We start from the raw sequence: 18,851 nt of genomic DNA on the forward strand, positions 1-18,851 counted from the left end.
AAGTTTAGAAAAGTTGGATTTGCCTGAGACCACAATCAGAGGATATAATTTTAAATTTACTGAGTTTCTGATTTTCAAGATGTGGACATTGATCTCAGATTAAAATAAGCTTCCAATATTTTATTTTATAGCTTCCCAAACAGAGACAGTACTCTTTTATTTAGAACAAATAATAAATATTCCCTTAATTTGAATTAGATTTTTTTTTTTTTTGGTGAGGAAGATTGGCTCTGGGCTAACATCTGTTGCCAGTCTTCCTCTTTTTTTGTTGTCCCCAAAGCCCCAGTACATAGTTGTATATCTTAGTTGCAAGTCTTTATAGTTCTTCTATGTGGGATGCCACCACAGCATGGCTTGATGAGCAGTGTGTAGGTCCACGCCCAGGATCCAAACCTGCGAACCCTCGGCCACTGAAGCAGAGTATGTGAACTTAACCAGTACGTCCGCAGGCTGGCCCCTGAATTATATTTTTTAAAAAAACATATTCTTACTTGCTTTTTCTGTTCCAGTATCAAGATAAAGAGGAAGTTGTCTTATGGATGAATACTGTTGGGCCCTACCATAATCGCCAAGAGACATATAAATACTTTTCACTTCCATTCTGTGTGGGGTCAAAAAAAAGTATCAGTCATTACCATGAAACTCTGGGAGAAGCACTTCAAGGAGTTGAATTGGAATTTAGTGGTCTGGATATTAAATTCAAAGGTAAGTAAACCTTAAGAGTCCTTATAACACAAGTTAGATTGTAGACCAGGATTTCGCAACTTTGGCACTGTTAACGTTGGGGTCGGATAATTCTCTTCTGTGGGCGGGCTGTGCTGTACATGGTAGGATGTTTAGCAGAGTCCCTGGCCTCTACCCACTAGATGCCAGAAGCAGTCTCCAGTGTGACAACCAAAAAACGTCTTCAGGCATTGCTAATCACCCTTGGTTGAGAAGCACTGCTCTAGATACTGAAAAATGTTTTAATTTATATGTTAAGTGTATTGCATTTAGAAAAGTATATTAGCTAACAAAGATTTATTTTGAATATTTGTAAAATAATAAAATACATAATTGTTCATAAACTTATATTTCCCTCACATACTTATTTCTGAAGAGTGTTTTCTAGTAAATCCTCTAGAGATTGGACCTAGGTGGTTGGGGAAGGCCCTCATAGATTCATAATGAAGTAATTTCTGGAGGTGTAGGGATGAAATGGGGTAAATGGATACTTAAAATTTTTGTGTAAAGCCTCAAATTCAAACTTGTACCATTGGCTCAGAATGTATTTATCAGTGTTGTGTTGATTTACTGTCTCCATACCCATAGGATAGTGTGGTTTAAAATTTTAAGTCAAAGACTTGTTAAAATTGGAAAATATCCTCCTTAACTATTTGTTATGTAGGTATCTATTTTATCAGGTCCTGTAAGTGAGTTTATACTTTTTATTTTCCTATGTGAAGTTTGTCAGAGAGTGTATTTCCTGCATAGACATTTTTAACCTGGTGAGCAGAAGCCTGAGTAATTGAATTTTTGCAGGATCTCTGATTAGGTATCTTGATTTTTGAATACAGCATGGATCTTGTAATCAGGAGCTTTGAGTTTTAATCCTATTTCTTTTACTGTATTGATTTTAGTAAAGTTGTTTATCCAATTTTGACTTTATTGTCTACAGGTGTAAAATGAACAGTACCTGACCTCTGGTATTTTTAGCACTTTTGGGAGGAGGGTGTGAAATGAGATATTTTAAAGATAAAGTTTAATTTTGATTTGTTAAATTTTATTCTTGTTTTTAGAATATTTTTTGTTATTGCTGTTGAAAATAGGTGTATGTATTTGCATTTTCTTTTTTTCCCCACAATATTCCCTGGGGCTTAATTATGAAATTAAGTTGTGAATTTAAACCACATGACCTGGCCTATAACTTCATGAATTATTGTAAACATGCCCTGAGGCTTGTTTTAATTTAATCAGGTAATTTAAATATTTAATCACAAATAAAGAGAAAACTTAGACTAGACTATGTGATCTTTGAGAATCTCACCACTATGTTATTCACACGCTTTCTCCTTTTCCGTATTTGCTACACATTTCTTGTTTGTTGAAGAGGAACGAGAGACAATAGGCAAAAACTCTGAGTTCGACTCTGCTGCCATGGGCAGATTTTGAAATCCCCTCCCTTATTTGCTAAAGAAGAACACTCATTCAGCTGTCTTAACCTTTCTTCCTTGAGGCTGAGATGGAAAGATTATTTAGATAGAGGGGGACAGTTTCCATGGGCTGTAAAAGTGGGATTTATTTCCTTTCAGACTAAACACCTTTAGATTAAAAGAACAAGAACTGGCCAAGTGTTATTCCCCAAGAGTTGGTGGTTCCTTGGAACTTTGTCAGCTCTGTCCCTCCAGCATGGAGCTGCCAGAGGAGCTGCTGGGTGAAGTGGTCCAGATGAAATAGTAAATGCTGCTTAGATTCCTCTTTCTACTATACCCCCTTGTTTACCCTGTTCAGAGATAAAGTTGATCATGCTTTGAAAAGTGTTTTCTGAGGTTTCCTGGTTGTTATTTATAGTATCATAGAATTTTAAAGGTAGGATACACCTTAGAGATGGTGTCATGTGCATTCTCTTAGAGAGGCCCAGAGATGTAATGATTTACCCAAGGTATAGCACAGCATTACTAATAATGTCATGGAAACTCAACCTTCTATCCCTATGTGATCTGTAGAAATATTTATGTTGTTAATCTTTCATCCCTTAAGTATTTGGTTTTTAAAGATTCTTCTGAAGGCATATTCAGATAAGAAAATAAAATTTTGGAAGTAATTTGAAACTAGAAAAAACTGTATATATACTTATACATACGTGTGCACACATGCGCGTGCACATTTTTTTATAGCCTGGTAGATTATGTCAGGCTAAATAGATTGGTATTGCTTCATAAAATGAAGGTAGCTAAAAACATTATTTTAGGGAACTAGTGATAGTCTTAAGTCTAGTGTAGAATGTCTCTCACTTGAAATTTTATGCACAATTCTGGTTTTTTTCTTCCTAATAGTCTTATATACTTCTTCTAGACAAAATGCTAAATTGAGACCATTTAGAGAAAGTTAGACAGAGGACAGCAGACTTAGATTGTGTATCTTTGAGCCAGGCCTGAATTCACTATCCTATAGTTTTAGAGGGTACCTCCTAGAACCCTGCCGTTGTGGAGTGGAAAGAACATGTGCTTTACAGTCAGAGAGACTGATGCATCCCAGCTCTGCCTCTGCCTCACTGTGTCGTCATGGGCAAGTTATCCAACCTCTTTGATCTCGTTTTCCTCATCTGTGGAATGAGGGAAATAATATCCACTTGATAGAATTGTTGTCACATTTGAATGAGATAATACATGTAGAGCATTTGTCAAGATTCTTGATACATATTTTCACATTCAAGAAATGGTCATGGTTATGAATACTAACAGCACATAGTATGGGTCTTGTAGTTCCTTGATCTTATATTAGCAATTATGAAATGTTAAATTAGTTTATCAGATATAGGATTTGGTTTTCCTCGAGCTGCTGCACTAGCCTGCTCAGTAGTTTAGTTTCTTCCACCAGGGCAGGGACAGGAGCATTCTTGTTCACTCTTGCCTCAGCTATTAAGACATAGTAAGCTCTTAATAAATTGTGTAGCACCTGGACAGTTTGTGCCTACTTGTTTTTTATGATAATTGGTTCCTTATGATCATTAGGTGATCATTAGTAATTCCTAGCCAGAGGAAGTGACTGCCCACTCTCCCCCTCATGTGAGAATTCGTGCAGGATAATGAAGGATATTAATTGTTGAAAAATCAGTGACTTCTAGAGGATTCCTTCCCCCCATTTGTTTTACTGATCTTCCCTTGCATATCCTCTTCCTTGAATAGCCCGACTAACAGAGGGATGAAGTTATTTTATAAGGATTTCTTTTGCTTACCTGCCCGAGTGGTAAAGGCCTGAGTGCCCAAGGGTGAGAAAAGGGCTGGGGATGGGTGGCAGGTCCTTTCATGCAGCCTGAAGATTTTCACTTAAGGTAAGGCCGCCACCCTGTTTTCAGTCCCTTGGTTCTACTCTCCCTGATTTGGGAGCCTCCCTGCTGAAGTGTTCTAGGGGACAGTGCCTCTGGTCTGCTGCAGGGGGGAAGTTGAGGAAGCTGTGTGATGGGTGGAGGAGGGGACCAGGGCATCCAGCCCCTCCTGAAACACTTTTATACATTTCCCCTACATGGTCAGCCCTATGTCTCTCCCCTACCTTTGGACGTCTGTGGTCCCTCCAAGTCCTGAGTGTCTCTTGTGTTTTGTGACAACAATCCCTTCCCTTCTGTTAAGGTTTCCTCTGCTTTATTAGTCATCAGCGATCTTCCATTTGTTTTCCATTTTCCAAAAATTTGTTGAAATCTTTTCTCGCTTTTTTTTGTCCTTGTACACCTACATCATTTTTATTTCTTGAGATTTTAAAGAGTGTCAGCAGAGAAGAGAGACATACTTGTTAAATCTACCTTGTTTAATTGGAAGTCTGGGAACTCGATGCAATATTTTGTTCCGTTGGTTTCAACCGAAGTATTTTAGCCAGACCAAATAATTTGAATCTTGTATTGAATCTTGAATCTAGGTATTTTGAATTCTTGGTGTTAACAAGTTATTAAACCTTATGCTAACTGCAAGTTTGCTAAGCAGGGGCTTTTTTATACATTCTTATTCAAACTATTGATAAAATTGTTCTCCTCCAGATTGACATCTGTCTTTTTATTTTCGAAAGGATGTGGGTGTGTATATTTTTTTGATTTTAACAACGATTGGGATCACTGTACAAAATTTAGAAACTACAGGGAAGTGTAAAGAAGAAAATTAAAATCACCTGGATATAATTACATTAACATTTTCTTCCTTCCTTCTGTCTTTCTTTATATTCATCCACATTATTTAAAATTGTAAAAAATTGGGTTGATGTTGTATATATGATGTTTTAAAAATTTACTTGACGAATACTCATATAGCGTTTATTATGTGCTAGATACTGTTCTAAGCACTTACTAACTCATTTAGTGAGTTATGTTTAACTAGTTTTTACTTGTCTTTTTCTTACCAGCTCATAAGCTTTTCCTCTTATTGTTAATTATTCTTTAAAAAATGTTTATATAATTCTATAACTTAGGTATTGTAATTTTCCCCCATTTCCCAATTAAAAGATTCTGTGCTTATTTTCCTTTCTTCTTCCCTCCCTTCCTTCCTTACTTTTCTTGCCTTTTTTTTTTTTTTGCTAGTAGAAATAACCATGCATTTGGCTCTTCTAGCAATAAGTATTTTAATGTATCTTTTAAGAATTTATTGTAATAAAAATTCAAAGTGAAATTACTGAATCAAAGAGTATAAAAGTTTTTAAGGCAGGTCTTGACACATGGTGCCAAATGGCCATCTAGAGAAAAATTGTACAGTTTATACTGCCAGCCAGGATGATCAGTTAATCAATACCCTTTATATATATGGTTGTTTAATTAACTCTGACCAGTTTTTCCAGTCCATTTTTTAAAATTCATTCAGCAGTTTTTGAGTGCTTCCTGCATGCCAGCACTATGTAGGTAGGCTCTGAGTATAACATGTGGAACCAGAAGCTCTGGCTTCAGGGGTCCATGGCCCTTTGAAATTGTATGCTTAATTTTGTGTGAACGTGTATTTTTGGGGAGAAAGGGAGCTGTCGCTTTCATTGGATTCTCAAAGGGATGTGTGGCCCAGCGGAACTTAACACTGTGAATATGTTGGCACTTTTAATCCTTAAAACAACTCTGGGAAGGAGACAGCATAGATATTATATCTGTTTTACAGTTGAGGGACCTAAGGTTCACAGAGCCTAAATGACTTACTTTTATTCACATAGCTAGTAAGAGTGGAACCCAGACTAAAACTCAAGTTTCTGGCCCTTTCTCTATAAATTTGTCTGTAGTGACTTTGTGAGAATCTTTACCAAGTGCTGCTGAGTTGTATTCAGCAGGTATAGTATTCCTGCTTTTCCAATTTAGTAATGCTATCAGAAGAGAAAGTAAGCAAAGTAAGGCACGGTGTGTGCTTAGAGAACTCATGAATAACTATCATGTTCTTTTCTCGATGATTTCACTGCCTATTCAGTTTTTAGTCTGGAGTGTTGTTAGGAATCGATGACAGACTTATTGGTACATAGTTTCTGGAATCTACCCTTGCTTTCTGTTTGAAAAATCAGTATTAACATTGGCCACTTTGTAACTTTGGTTTTATGTTTTTTCCCCATAAAGTATTTACATTAGTAAGATCCTGATTGGCTCCTCTTCAGAATTCGTAGGGGTGTATTTCATCTGAGAAAGGTATACCCTATTATAATTTTAAAGCAATGATTTATGGTAATGGATTTTTCTCATTGTTTTCCAGTTATCTAGTTTGCTGAATAATGATTTAGCATGTTCAAACACATTACTTACATTCATTATCTTCTGAGTGGCTCCCTCCTGAGAGAAGTGCTGTTTCAGTTGAGCAACCAGACTTTTCAGTTATTTGTGATGTTTGTATTTGCCTACATGCCTGTAAGAGGAATTTCATTAAAATATGACCAACCAAGGCCTTTTTTATAGCCTGTCATAATGATAGGTTTTCTCTTTCAACACATTTCTTTTCTAGGTTTCATATCAATGAAAGATACTGTTCAAGACCTCTTTGTCAATCCTTCTGAGAGATTCTGCTCAAAAATTTCATTTGTTTATATTGGCGTTTTTCTCCTTATACACATCCCCCTCTCCCCCACAGTCACACACAGACACATGTGTTTGTGCATACTCTAATATACTTAGTGATTTCCTTTGCCAAATATGTAGAAAATCATGCTCTTAAAATTTGTTAGAATTTTTTGTTTGTTTAATGCCTGCCCTGTGCGGGGTACTGAAACAGGCATAGCTGGGGATAAAAAGGTTATAATCAGTTACAGACATAGCTCTCAAGACCTGGTCGTCTTTTTGAGGAGCTGAGATACTAGTATGAGGTTATAAGTGGTACAGGCCTAGGTGCCATAGGGAGGTATGGAGAGAAAGCCATGGGACTTCAGAGAAAGGGGCAGGCTGTGGGGTTTAAGAGGTGGGAGGGGTGGAGAATCAGTGCTTACTCTGTGGAGGAGAGGGTTGGGGCATGGGAGGGATTTTAGGATGGACATCTGAGCTGGAGTTAATAGCATAAGCAAAAAAGTCCAGAGGCCAAGAGTGCAAGGTATGTGAGAACTGCAGGTAGTTGAGTTTGGCTAGAGTGTAGGGAGAGAGGATGATAGATGGGAAAGAGAGAGTTGAACTAGACTTCAGACTGTGAAGAATCCTTTAAAAGCTTTGTACAGGTAAATGTTGCATTGTATATCTCAGAACTTCATATGTAAAACTACTGCTTTGTTAATGATTATTATCGTGAATGTCTGATTGTAACAGCAAGTAATTCTGTGGCTTTGCAAATGCAGCTGTGGGTCTCCCATAGCCCCTACAGCCATTTGTTGCTGCCCCAGCCTGGACTTTCCTTTAGTTCTCGCTCATTCCTCTGTAGCTGTGGTTGCCTGCTGCCCTTTGTGCATTATCACAATCCTTGAAAATCCCATTTCGGGACCTCTTGCTACCAGTTCTCCTAGCTCCTGCTGTAGGACCCCTCTGTAGCAATCTCATGTTCCAACCCTCACTTCCTTCTCCTCTGCTCAGCCTCAGTTTTTACCATTATGAAAGTCCTAAATTCCTTGCTGCCTAAAAGGGCCTGGGTAGAAGGAAAATCTGTGTGGGAGCCATTGTTGTTGGCGACACAGCAATTTTCTTTTCCCACTTTGAGAGTGAGAGTTTTTCCCTCTCCCTCTTTCATGAGACTTCAGTGTTTCCTGTCATCTTTGGTGTCGTGGTTTTGGGGTACCCAGTCTGGGCTGAGCTGTTGAGGATTGGGAAGACGTGTTGCTGGTGTCTGAAGTTATAACTCAGATTGCTGTTTCTCATAGGAATAGTGTTGTAGATAGCTGTTAATCATGGTTCAGCTGCAATTTGTGTTTAAGAAGTTTTAATCAACATTTAAGAAATTTAGTCTTGTTTCTTGGGGAAACTGCATTTCAAATTCTATATAGTCAATAATATAATATAGGAGAAACTTAAAAAAAACAAACCTGTGCTTTCTTTATTTCTTAAGATTGATTTCTTTCCTTTTGTTTTTCTAATTGCCTAAGTAATATACAAAAATAATTTAATCCTTTTGATGGACATCTAGAGTTTTGGCAGGGTTTTTGAATTTTGTTTTGTTTTGTTTAGAAGCTAATGACCATAACCACGTTTTCGAAAGGTTTCTAAGTTAGAGATTATGATAGCAGTACTTTTGAAAGCAGTCAGGAGTGGAAATGACTTGTCTCTAGGGGACTTTCGGGTAACTTATAAACAGTGACACCTCCTGGATAGAGATGTGCCTTTCCATCTTCCTCGTTATGAGGAGTCACTGGGATTCCTCATAGAATCTGTGGCCTCTAGTGACTTGCATTTCCAAGAATATTACAATGAATTTTTACTTCAGAGATCTTATAGCTAGAAATTGTTAGCTCTATTTGGGATCATATTCTTGAGTTTTTGTATATATTAAATGAAAACTTTCTCATGTGTTTTAAGTTTTTTTATTTTTGTTTTTTAAATCAATTTATTCATTTTAAGGTTACTTTGTACATGTTCTTGCATAATTTTCTTTACATAAGAGACAATTGCTTCACTTAGTAAGATAATCTTTGAAAATAATTAAAATTCTTTTATTGTGAAATATCTTAAACATAGACAAGAAAGAAAGACTTGTATATTGAGCCCCTATTATTTCTCTTCCAGATTCAACTATTATGAATAGAAATTTTAACTTGAGGAAATGGCTTTTTTCTTGTGTTATTTTTCTATAACTGTTTTGCAAACCAGCATGCAAATTTGCAACTTTTATTTTGTGCAGATGATGTGATGCCAGCCACTTACTGCGAAATTGACTTAGATAAAGAAAAGAGAGATGCATTTGTGTATGCTATCAAAAATCACTACTGGTACCAGATGTACATAGATGACTTACCAATATGGGGTAAGTATTCTTTATTATATTTAAAGTTTGGGAATATTCACATAATAAGATTTATGTAATGACTCTTTTAAGGTGATGATACACTGAATCAGTAAATGTGTTTTCACTGTTTTTCACAGAACAATTTTAATACCAATTTTATAGTCCCCTATTACTTGAAGGTTTTTTGACATTGCCAAACCTTACATGAAACTCCCTCAAAATATAACTTTTATGTAGTGTAACTTTTCAGATTCAAGGGATTAAAAGGTGCTTTGAGGGGCTGGCCCTGTTGCGTAGTGGTTAACTTTGTGTGCTCCGCTTCAGCGGTCCGGGGTTTGCCAGTTCAAATCCCAGGTGCGGACCTGCGCGCTGCCTATCAAGCCATGCTGTGGCATGCGTCCCATATGTACAAAAATAGAGGAAAATGGGCACAGGTGTTCACTCAGGGCCAATCTTCCTCAGCAAAAAGAGGAGGATTGGTGGTGGAGGTTAGCTCAGAGCTAACCTCCACCTCCCCCCAAAAAAAGTGCTTTGAACAATCTGAAATATCCCCCCATCCCTCTTTTTCTCATATCTTATTTTGACTTATTCTATTAAATACAGTCAAAGGGACTGAATACAGTTTTGAAGTTTTATTCTGACTTTCTCTCTTGTAGAACTATGGTAGTATGGTTTTTAGATATGATAGTCTCCCGATTGACTTGTTTTCATAGTTCCAAAACTGTATGTTCAAAAAATTTTTTTATATTTTAATTCTTGTTCATTCATATTAATACAAAAGAGCTATGGCATAGTTAATACAAATTTATGCATAATCCAAGCATTGTTTGTGATGGATTTGATTAAAGTATTTAAAATGCAAAAGCGTGGCCATCTATCATAGCCAGCGTGTTTGATCACGTTTTTTTCTTAGTGGTTTTTTATTTTTTGGTCTTTAGACACCTGTTCTTATATATAATATTCTAATTCTTAAAATTGTTAGCAGACTACTATATTCATGAGCAGCAAACTGAAAGCCTGAACATATCAGATCAGAGTTTAAAGTGGTACCAAGATGAAGTTTAGAAGTTAATCTCAAGATATAATTGTATGCATCGTCGTTACTGAGATGCATGTTAATTAGGTATAAATAGTAAGCATTTCATATAAATGACTATAATTAGCCTTACACGAACACAGACATTTCTGTGGTCTGCTCTGAGGGTAGCAGGAGGATGTGCTGAGTACTCACTGAAGGTTTCTGAGCCTGTGGTTCAGGAGAGCCCATTAGTCTGGGTTTCCTCTTTTTTTGGTGAGAGAGCAGGTTCCTCTCCTATTCTTTTCCTTTGCTTATGGGTTTCTTCTCTGGAACCTTAGGTTTTTTCCAGTCATTTCTGTGGGTCTCTTTAGCAACATGGCAACTGTGCTTTCCTGTCTTAAAATAAATCTTTTTTAGCCCTGGGATTCCAAGGTCTGCCATATTTAGGGGAGATACTTTTAGGTGTCCTGGAATCTCTGAACCATAGGAATTCTCGTCAGAAAAAAAATTCTTATCTGGCTTTTCTTGGGATAAAGTTTTCTGAGTCTTTTCAAACTCCTTTAGAGAATAACAACTTCTGATTTGGTATAATTGTGTCTCCACAGTTTCAGAGTAGATAGGTAAATAAACCTTGATGAAATTAATTAGAAGGATTTCATTATCCTTCTACAGCCCCAAACAAAACAAAACTGTGTTCCTTGAATTTGTGCCAATTAAAGGGAACGATTTTGGTTAATAAGCAAATAATCTTTAATAAGAAATGATCGTGTTTTTTCTCTAATACTTTAATGAGATGTGTTGACCGTAGAAGGAAGGCCTAAGGAGTGACTTTTAGAGCATAAGGCTCTGGGAAGTATATAGACTTGCTTAGGGAACGTTGGACAAATAGCTGACAGTATGAGAGCACAAGAGAGAGATCCTCAGCTACCACCTGTGGCCCTCACACTGTTTGGGTCTTCCCCTTCCAATATTCTAAATCTTGATCAAAATGATCATTTTAAACTATTGCCTCATTACCGTTTATCTTCAACACTCCTTTCATTTTGATGACTTCCCAGGGACAGGTCTAGTACTTGAGGTGTAAAGATGAGGCATTTTAAATTTTGGTATCCATATACACACATGTGTAGCTTACTAGGAATGGATAGATCATAAGTTACTAGAGAAAGTACTGAACTGGGCCTCTGGAGACCTTGGTTTTAATTTTAGTGTGACTGCTATTAATTGGATAACCTCGCCAGATGGTGATATAGCACTTCCCTGAAATTTTGAGATATTAGAGAGTATATACATTTAGGGTGATAATTATTGCAATGTAGGTGATACTAATACAAAGCATGAATTTTGAGGGATCAAATAAGTGATAGGCTATGCTGGGCTCTTCATCACTTTATACCATGGTATGACCATGGTTTGTGTTTGCCAAATAGTTAACAAAGAGTAGAAGTCCAGCCTGTACTTTTGCTGTGTTCTAACCATGAGGAAGAATGGTAATACTGCTTTCCTATAAAAATGTTTTTTTAATGAGTTTCTAGCTTCTAATGTATTTTAGATATTAAGTTATATTACCTTGTATAAAGTGTAATTTCTTTTGTAGGTATTGTTGGTGAAGCAGATGAAAATGGAGAAGATTACTATCTGTGGACCTACAAAAAACTTGAAATAGGTTTTAATGGAAATCGAATTGTTGATGTTAATCTAACTAGTGAAGGAAAGGTGAAACTAGTTCCCAATACTAAAATCCAGATGTCGTATTCAGTAAGTATTAAAATAATTGTATACAGGAAAAAGTGTTTGTGACCTAATATCAACAATTAAGTGTGTTTTACAACTTTAGTAAGTGAAAATGTAGTTTGAAATGGGATGCAGAACAATATTATTAAAACTGTATTTCTTCAATGTATGTAAGCCTCTTAAAAGCATGGAGAATATTTGCTTCAGGTTTGTAGTATTAGATACCAGTTCTGCATTTGCAGGACCTACTGTTGGCTACAGCCAAGTTTACCTTTATAAATGATCAGTTAGCCAATCCAGCCGTGTATTTTCATGGTTATGTTTTTAGATTGCAGTATTCCTTGTTGTTTCTCTTTCCTTTTTACTGTTGCAAATAGAGACAATGCTGTATTGAAAAGTGCTGAATGGATATAGTTTACCAGGTTTTGCTTTATCACTTATTGGAGTAAGATACTCCTGCAGAGTAAGAGCTTGTCAAGTTAATTCTCTTTCGTTAGAATTAAAAATAGTGGGAAGAAGAGAAATCTGATGTAGGTAGCCTCTCTCTTTGCTTGTTTTTTTTCCCCGGTAACTGGAATGAGTCCATTGCTAGGAGACAATTTTGAAAGTTTTTATGCTTTGTGCATATGTACCTAGTGCAAATAGCATTTACATAACTGAACTTATTAAGAAATTTGATAATTGTAGTAAAACTAATACAGTCTAAAAGACAAAGATGTACAGATTCTTATTTAACTGGTCTAATTAATTCAGTTCTTATCACATTTATCAGATTAAGTATATAAGTCAGCAGTAGTTAATAGTCCGTGAAAACTGCGGTGATCCTCCAAGTAAAGTTGTAACTTTTGTTAATAGACAAAGGGAAAAGTTGGTTAGTTCTTCGTCATACATGTTTCAACTTCTCAAATTGGCAATAGCTTTCCACCATTTATCTAGTTTCTTATTCTAAGTGTGTAAATATTTCCAGATTTGCTCAGAATTTTGTTATCAGATTATTAATTTGTTTACTGGCCTTGATTTTCAAATTTTTTTTCAGGTAAAATGGAAAAAGTCAGATGTAAAATTTGAAGATCGATTTGACAAATATCTTGATCCGTCCTTTTTTCAACACAGGGTAGGTAAATTGTGCATTTTAAGACATTGACTCTGTGCTTCAGTCAGTTTAACAAACATTAATGAGCATCTGCCATATGCAAGGCACTGTACTAGGGCTGGGAATTTCAAAGATTTAACTAATGGTGATTTCAGAAGTGAGCTCAGAGTCATAAAGGTGATAGTTTTAGAGCACAGTCAAAAGCTCTTTCATCATGTCTGTGGTTTAAACCAGTTATGAGATACTCAAGGAAGAATACAATATACAGGAAGCCAAAATACCACTTTTATTACTAATGAGGCTAATATTGGAGAGTGTGGCTTATTTCTGTGGTCAAGTGGGCTTCTTAATATTGAAACTCAGACTTAGACTTAATGCACTCCGACAGTGCTGGACTCTGGAAGCTATCCTACACGGGCACCTGCCCTCGTGAAAGTCACAGTGTGAAGAAACAAAGCAGAATGCATGCATCCTCTAGGAAGGAAGGAATGGAAGAATGGAATGAGACCGGGAGTTTTTGCCAGCGTAAATCCTTCCACATAAGAAGCATCAAGAATGAGAAGAAATGCCTCCCAACCCCTACCAACAGATAGAAGCTGGATCTCAGATCATAAGTCTAGTGGCGTTGCTTCTGGTTTTGTACAGGTGGTAGCTTTTGTTCTTTATAGCAAAAAATAGATTTTATGTATTTTTGAGATCTCCTCCCTCAAGAATGGAGATGAAAAGATAATAGGGCATAAGGGGATATATACATTCTTCTGACTTTCTTTTTGACTTACCTCTTCTATCTTTTGAGCTGATCTTTTGGACTAGAATTCTGAAGTTTATTAATAAGCTATTTTTGAGGTGGCTTTTAAGTTTTTGTGGTCTGAGATTTGTATCATTGCTGCCAGATTCCGCCCTTAGACTCCACCAGAACCTGTCACAACTTCTAATCTTCCTCTGGGTCCTAGGAGAAAAAAATTAAGCTATTTGGGATTTAATCCTTACTGAAAAATTTAGCGTGCTGCTCCTGGAGCTAAAATTTCCTTCCTTACCTCCATTCCCCCATCCCCAGTGTGTTCTCCTTGGATATAGAACTCAGGCAGTGCTGAACATGGTAGGTGAGTTAAAGGTATGGGCACAAATAACTTCAACGTTTAGATAACTTTGAGAATATGGGACTCCCAACTGACGTTCTGTAGTGGAATACCTAGGTCTACCTTGTTTCTGGCCCTGTTGGGTATTGATAATGTGGGGGAAAGGCTTCCTTTTGGCATTTTCACTAGTGGAGCAGTGTGCCGTATTTATTCTTTCAACAAATGTTGATTGAGCACCTGCTTGGTGTCGAGCACTGTACTAAGTAAGTGGAATACTTTAGAGAATGAAAGTCAAAGATCTGCGCTTTCTTGGAGCTTACCTTCTAGTGGGGGAGACTTGCCATCAACGTAATAAGTAAAATGTGTAGTGTGTTCAAAGATATGTGCATCGAACAGAAAGAGTACAGCAGTGGGGCAAGAGTGCCGCAGGTGGGGCAAGTTGCAGTTTTGAATATGGTGGTTAGGATAAGCCTCTGAGATGGACTTTTGAGCAAAAACTTGAAGGAATTGACGGAAATAAGGAACATGGCTATCTGGGGGAAAGCGTATTCCAGGCAGAGGCAACACCACTGAAAAGGCTGTTAGGTGGGAACATGCTCGCTTGGTGTGCTTGAGGAATAGCAAGGAGGCCAGTGTGGCTGGAGCAGAGTGAGGGGATGAGTCATAGGAGATGAAGTCAGAGAGACAGCAGGAGCCGGATCAACCATGGCTGCCGTAAGGACTTTGAATGCAAAGAAGGGCAGGGAGACCAATGGAGCAGCTCTTGCAGCAATCCCGTAAGAGGTGAAGGTGGCTCAGACCAAGGTGTAGCAGTGTAGGTGGTGAGAGGATGTCAGATTGTGGATTTATTTTGAAGGTAGAGCCAGCAGGATTTCCTGATGGATGGGAAGATAAAGCAGGGTTGAGACGAACTCTGAGACTTTGGTCTGAGCAACTGCTAGGGTGAAGCTGCTATCACTAGGGTAGAAAGGCTGTATTTGGAGGAGGTTTGGCGGGGAAGATCAGAGTACAGTTTGGGACATGTTAGTTTTGAAGTGTCCGTAAGACATCCAAATAGAGATACTGACTAGCTAGTTGGATATATCAATTTGGAGTTCAGGAGAGATGTCTGGACGAGAGACACAAATTTTGCAGCCGTTGGCATGTAGATGATGTTTAAAGCTATGAGACTGGGTGCAATTACCAAGGAACAGCGTGTAGAAATAGAAGAGGACCAAAGAATGAACCCTGGGGACAGTGATAAAAGCTGAGGGAGAATAGGAGAAACCTGCTGAGGGCTCTGAGGAGATACCAGTAAGGTGGGCTGGGAGGGATTTTTATGGTATTCTGGAAGCCAAGGGAGGAAAGGGTATCATGGAGGATAGATTAATTCTGAATTGTTGCTGATGGGTCAAGTAAGGTGAGTAATGAAGTGACTATTGGATTCATCTGGAGTCGTCAGTGAACTTGACAGAGTAGTTTTGGTATAGTGGTGTGGCAAAGTGTGAACAGAGCTAGTCTTAACGGGAGGAGAGGAATTGGGGACAGCAAGTTTGGCTGCTAAAGGGAACCAAGAAGTGTCATAGTAGCTGGTAGGAAAGATGGAGTCAGGAGATTTTTTTTGAGATGTAAGAAAAGCACGTTTATATGTTGATGGGGTTCATAGAGAGTGCTAAACTGACAACGCAGGAGAAAGTGGGGAGAAACGCTTACTGCAGCGGTTCCTTAAGTAGGCAGGAGGGATGGGATCTACCGGATAAGTGCGGGATTGTTTCTAGTACAGTGACTCCAGCACAGGCAGGGCCTCAGGCTGAATCCAAACTCTGTCTCTGCTACTCACTGTCACCTTAGTCAAATTACTCAGTTCGTTAGCTTTTGGCTCCTTCATAGTGAAGCAAGGATTAGAATACCTCGCAGAATTGCTGTGAAATTCCGTGATAGTGCGTATAAAGCACCTAGTTCAGTGTCTGGCACACGGCAGGTGCTCAGTAAGAGGCAGCACTGGTGGTATAGTGCGTTAGTTATCTCCAGGGTTCTAGAATTAATGACTAACCTGGGGTGCTGCCTGAGGATTAGCAACACTAGGGGGTGCTGGAGTCAGCAGTTCCTAGGCTTAGTAACCCCTTTGTGATGTCTGCTTTCCTTATTATTTTTAAGAAATATTTCCCTTGGTATAAGAATTTCAGAATCATACAGAATTTCATAATTTTTAGAATAAAGGAATATTATAAAATGTCAGGTTATTAGTATATTATAATAGGTATTGATTTAAAGTTTATATCTTAGATTAGGAAATAGCAGAGAGCTTTGTTAGAAATTTTAGTATTTTATGTTTATCTTCCTAATTACTAAATAGTAACTATATAAAACTTTTTTCCTCTTCAAAAGTTTGATAAATTGACTGAAAAAAAATAGGAGTCATATATGTAATTTTTTCTCTCTTGTTCTTTTCTGGGTCATTCATTTCCCAGGGTGGGAACAAAATTAAATCTTTGGAAAAGCCTATAATTATAGACTGCTTTTATAAATCTTAAATGATACTTTCATGATAAAGTTAAATATGACCTTTTTTTGCAAATAATTTCAAAATATAATGCATTCATTCTTCTTTATCATTTCACTAGGTATTCAATAAATAAATTGTTGAATGAAGGAAGGAATGATGTTATGAAGGGGCAGAGGCACTTGGCCATCTCCTGTTTTTCAGGGAGAGCCACAGAGTTTGTGACTTGCCTGAAACCTCAGGGTGGGTGACAGAGCCAGGACTGCCCTACACCCTACTGCACATACTTAGCACGTTAGCCCAAGTTAAAATCTGTCCTAATTGTGCAAGACAGTACATCCTTCATGTTAAATGTTCTACATATATCCCTGTGAAAGGTTAGAGGAGTGCAACTATGAATAACTGGAATATGTAGATGAGAGGTTTTATGGAGGAGAGAGTTTTTGAGTTGAGCTTTAAAGAGTAGATAGAATTTACAAAGGTGGTTAGGAGTAGATCACTACATGAGAAGAAATTATGAGAAGGATACAGAGGCAGAAGTGAGTATACTGTACTCCTGGGTCACTGAGGAAGCATAGGCTTGATTGGAGTATAGGATACAGTGGAAAGAAAGATTGACCAGATAGGGTGAGGTGGCCGTATTACATGTGGTGCAGAATATTAGGGAAAATAGTTTAGACTTGATATGTCAGAAAATAGGGCACATCACTGTAAGTTTTAAAATAGAGAAATGATGTATGAATATGATGTTTCAGAAAGATTTGCTGGGTAACTTTTTACAGGATAGGTTGAAAGGAAGGAGAGAGACCAGAAATTAAGAAGACCAGCCAGGAGGCCATTAGAGCTCTCAGGGTGTGAGGTGATGGTATGGGAATGGAGAGGAAGGGATAGATAGAAGAGATACTTCGAAGGAGAATAAAAGCGTAATAATTATTACCTAGGAAGGATTAAGGAGAAGGAAGAGCCAGAGATAATTCTAAGTTTTCAAAGCCAAATGTTGGTACCATTAGCAGAAGTTAGAATTCAGAAGCGAGTGTTACATATGAGGGAGAAGATTATGAATTTACTTTAGGGCAGTCTGAGTCTGAAATTCCAGGAAGACATTCAGGTAGAAAAGATCATAGCAAAAATCTGAAACATGAGTGAGAAGGAGGGCTAGAGATTTGGGTTGGGCGGGGAGTAGGAGGCAGAGGGTGTTACTGTCGTCATTGGAATCCTGGTTCAAAGTTCGGAGAGCCTGAAGTCACAGCAGAGTGCCAGGACTGGAGCTTTCAGAAAAGCTCACACAGGGTGGGAGAAGCAGGCGTCCGGGATGCAGGAGGAGAAGCGGCAGTCAGCGAGGCAGGATGAGAGAGTGGCAGGGGGACTGGTGGCAGGGAGAGTAGAGACAATGAGTCAGCTTAGGAGTTCATTGCAGGCCTTGGAGAGAAATTTTGTGGAGCAAAGTGAGATTGTATTGTGCTTAGGAGTAAGTAAGGGAAGAAGTAGAACATTTGGTCTCCTCATTTGAAAAGTATTGGCATTGAGAGGAGGGAGGTAAAAGGAGGATTGAAAGAGTGAGGGGACGAAAGGTCAACAAATACTTTAAAAGATAGTAATAGCACCTTCTAAATGTTTTTTAGTGTTTTGTTATGTGCCAGGCACTATGCTATATGCTTTACCTTTATTATCTTGTTTAAACCATGTAACAACCCCACGGAGTAGACAGCATTATAGGTAGGGACTTCTGGAGATTGCTGATGCTGGAAAAAGGTGTAAGTTTAGGGGTGCAAAATGAGAGGAGGAAAAAGACCTCAAGCAGTGTGAGATCTAGAGCCTAGTGGAAAGATTGGTTTAAGAGGAGAAACAACTTCAAAGAGATTGGCAGGAGAAATGAAAGGCTAGGAGGATAAATGCAGAAAAGTCAATGAAATTGGGGCCTTGAAGAGAAGAGAAATTCTGGAATTATCTCTAAGGAACTTTTGGGAATTAAAATATAAAGGAGTTACTGGACAGTGTCACAGACCTAGCTGCAGTCAAATGTACTGAATTCTGAGATGCACTCAGAGATACCATAGTACCTTGTGATTATGAACTAGGATCTGGACATAACTTGGGAGAAATGTGTGGGTGAGATCAAAAGCCTTGGGAACACTGAGAAACCATGGGCTACCTCAGTATTCTCTGTACCGTGGATAGCTAATTTGGAAAGGAGTCAAAAATGATGGGGAGAGGGTGGAGAGATGACCTGCAAGCAAGTGAAGCAGATCATTCTGGAAGGTGGCCCAAGTCCATGGCAGCCAACTATGATGGTTTAATCTTAGTATTTTAAGGAGGTTTTCAGGTTGTTGCTCAGTCAGAGGGAAGGGAACTAACATTTATTGAGTATTTACTGTTTTATGACAGACAC

The 18,851-nt window shown here is 38.0% G+C and overlaps 1 protein-coding gene across 1 annotated transcript in view; it reads left to right on the forward strand.

The window, feature by feature from the left end:
* TM9SF3 (transmembrane 9 superfamily member 3) overlaps positions 1 to 18,851 on the forward strand; it is a 63,812-nt gene that overhangs the window by 8,752 nt on the left and 36,209 nt on the right. The window contains exons 2-5 of the mRNA XM_070560460.1: positions 510 to 705; positions 8,952 to 9,074; positions 11,672 to 11,832; positions 12,845 to 12,922. Of these exons, the coding sequence (XP_070416561.1) occupies positions 510 to 705; positions 8,952 to 9,074; positions 11,672 to 11,832; positions 12,845 to 12,922 (558 nt within the window). The remainder of the gene's footprint in view (positions 1 to 509; positions 706 to 8,951; positions 9,075 to 11,671; positions 11,833 to 12,844; positions 12,923 to 18,851) is intronic.

This window comes from Equus przewalskii, chromosome 1 (genome assembly GCF_037783145.1).
Source record: "Equus przewalskii isolate Varuska chromosome 1, EquPr2, whole genome shotgun sequence".
NCBI lineage: Eukaryota > Metazoa > Chordata > Mammalia > Perissodactyla > Equidae > Equus > Equus przewalskii.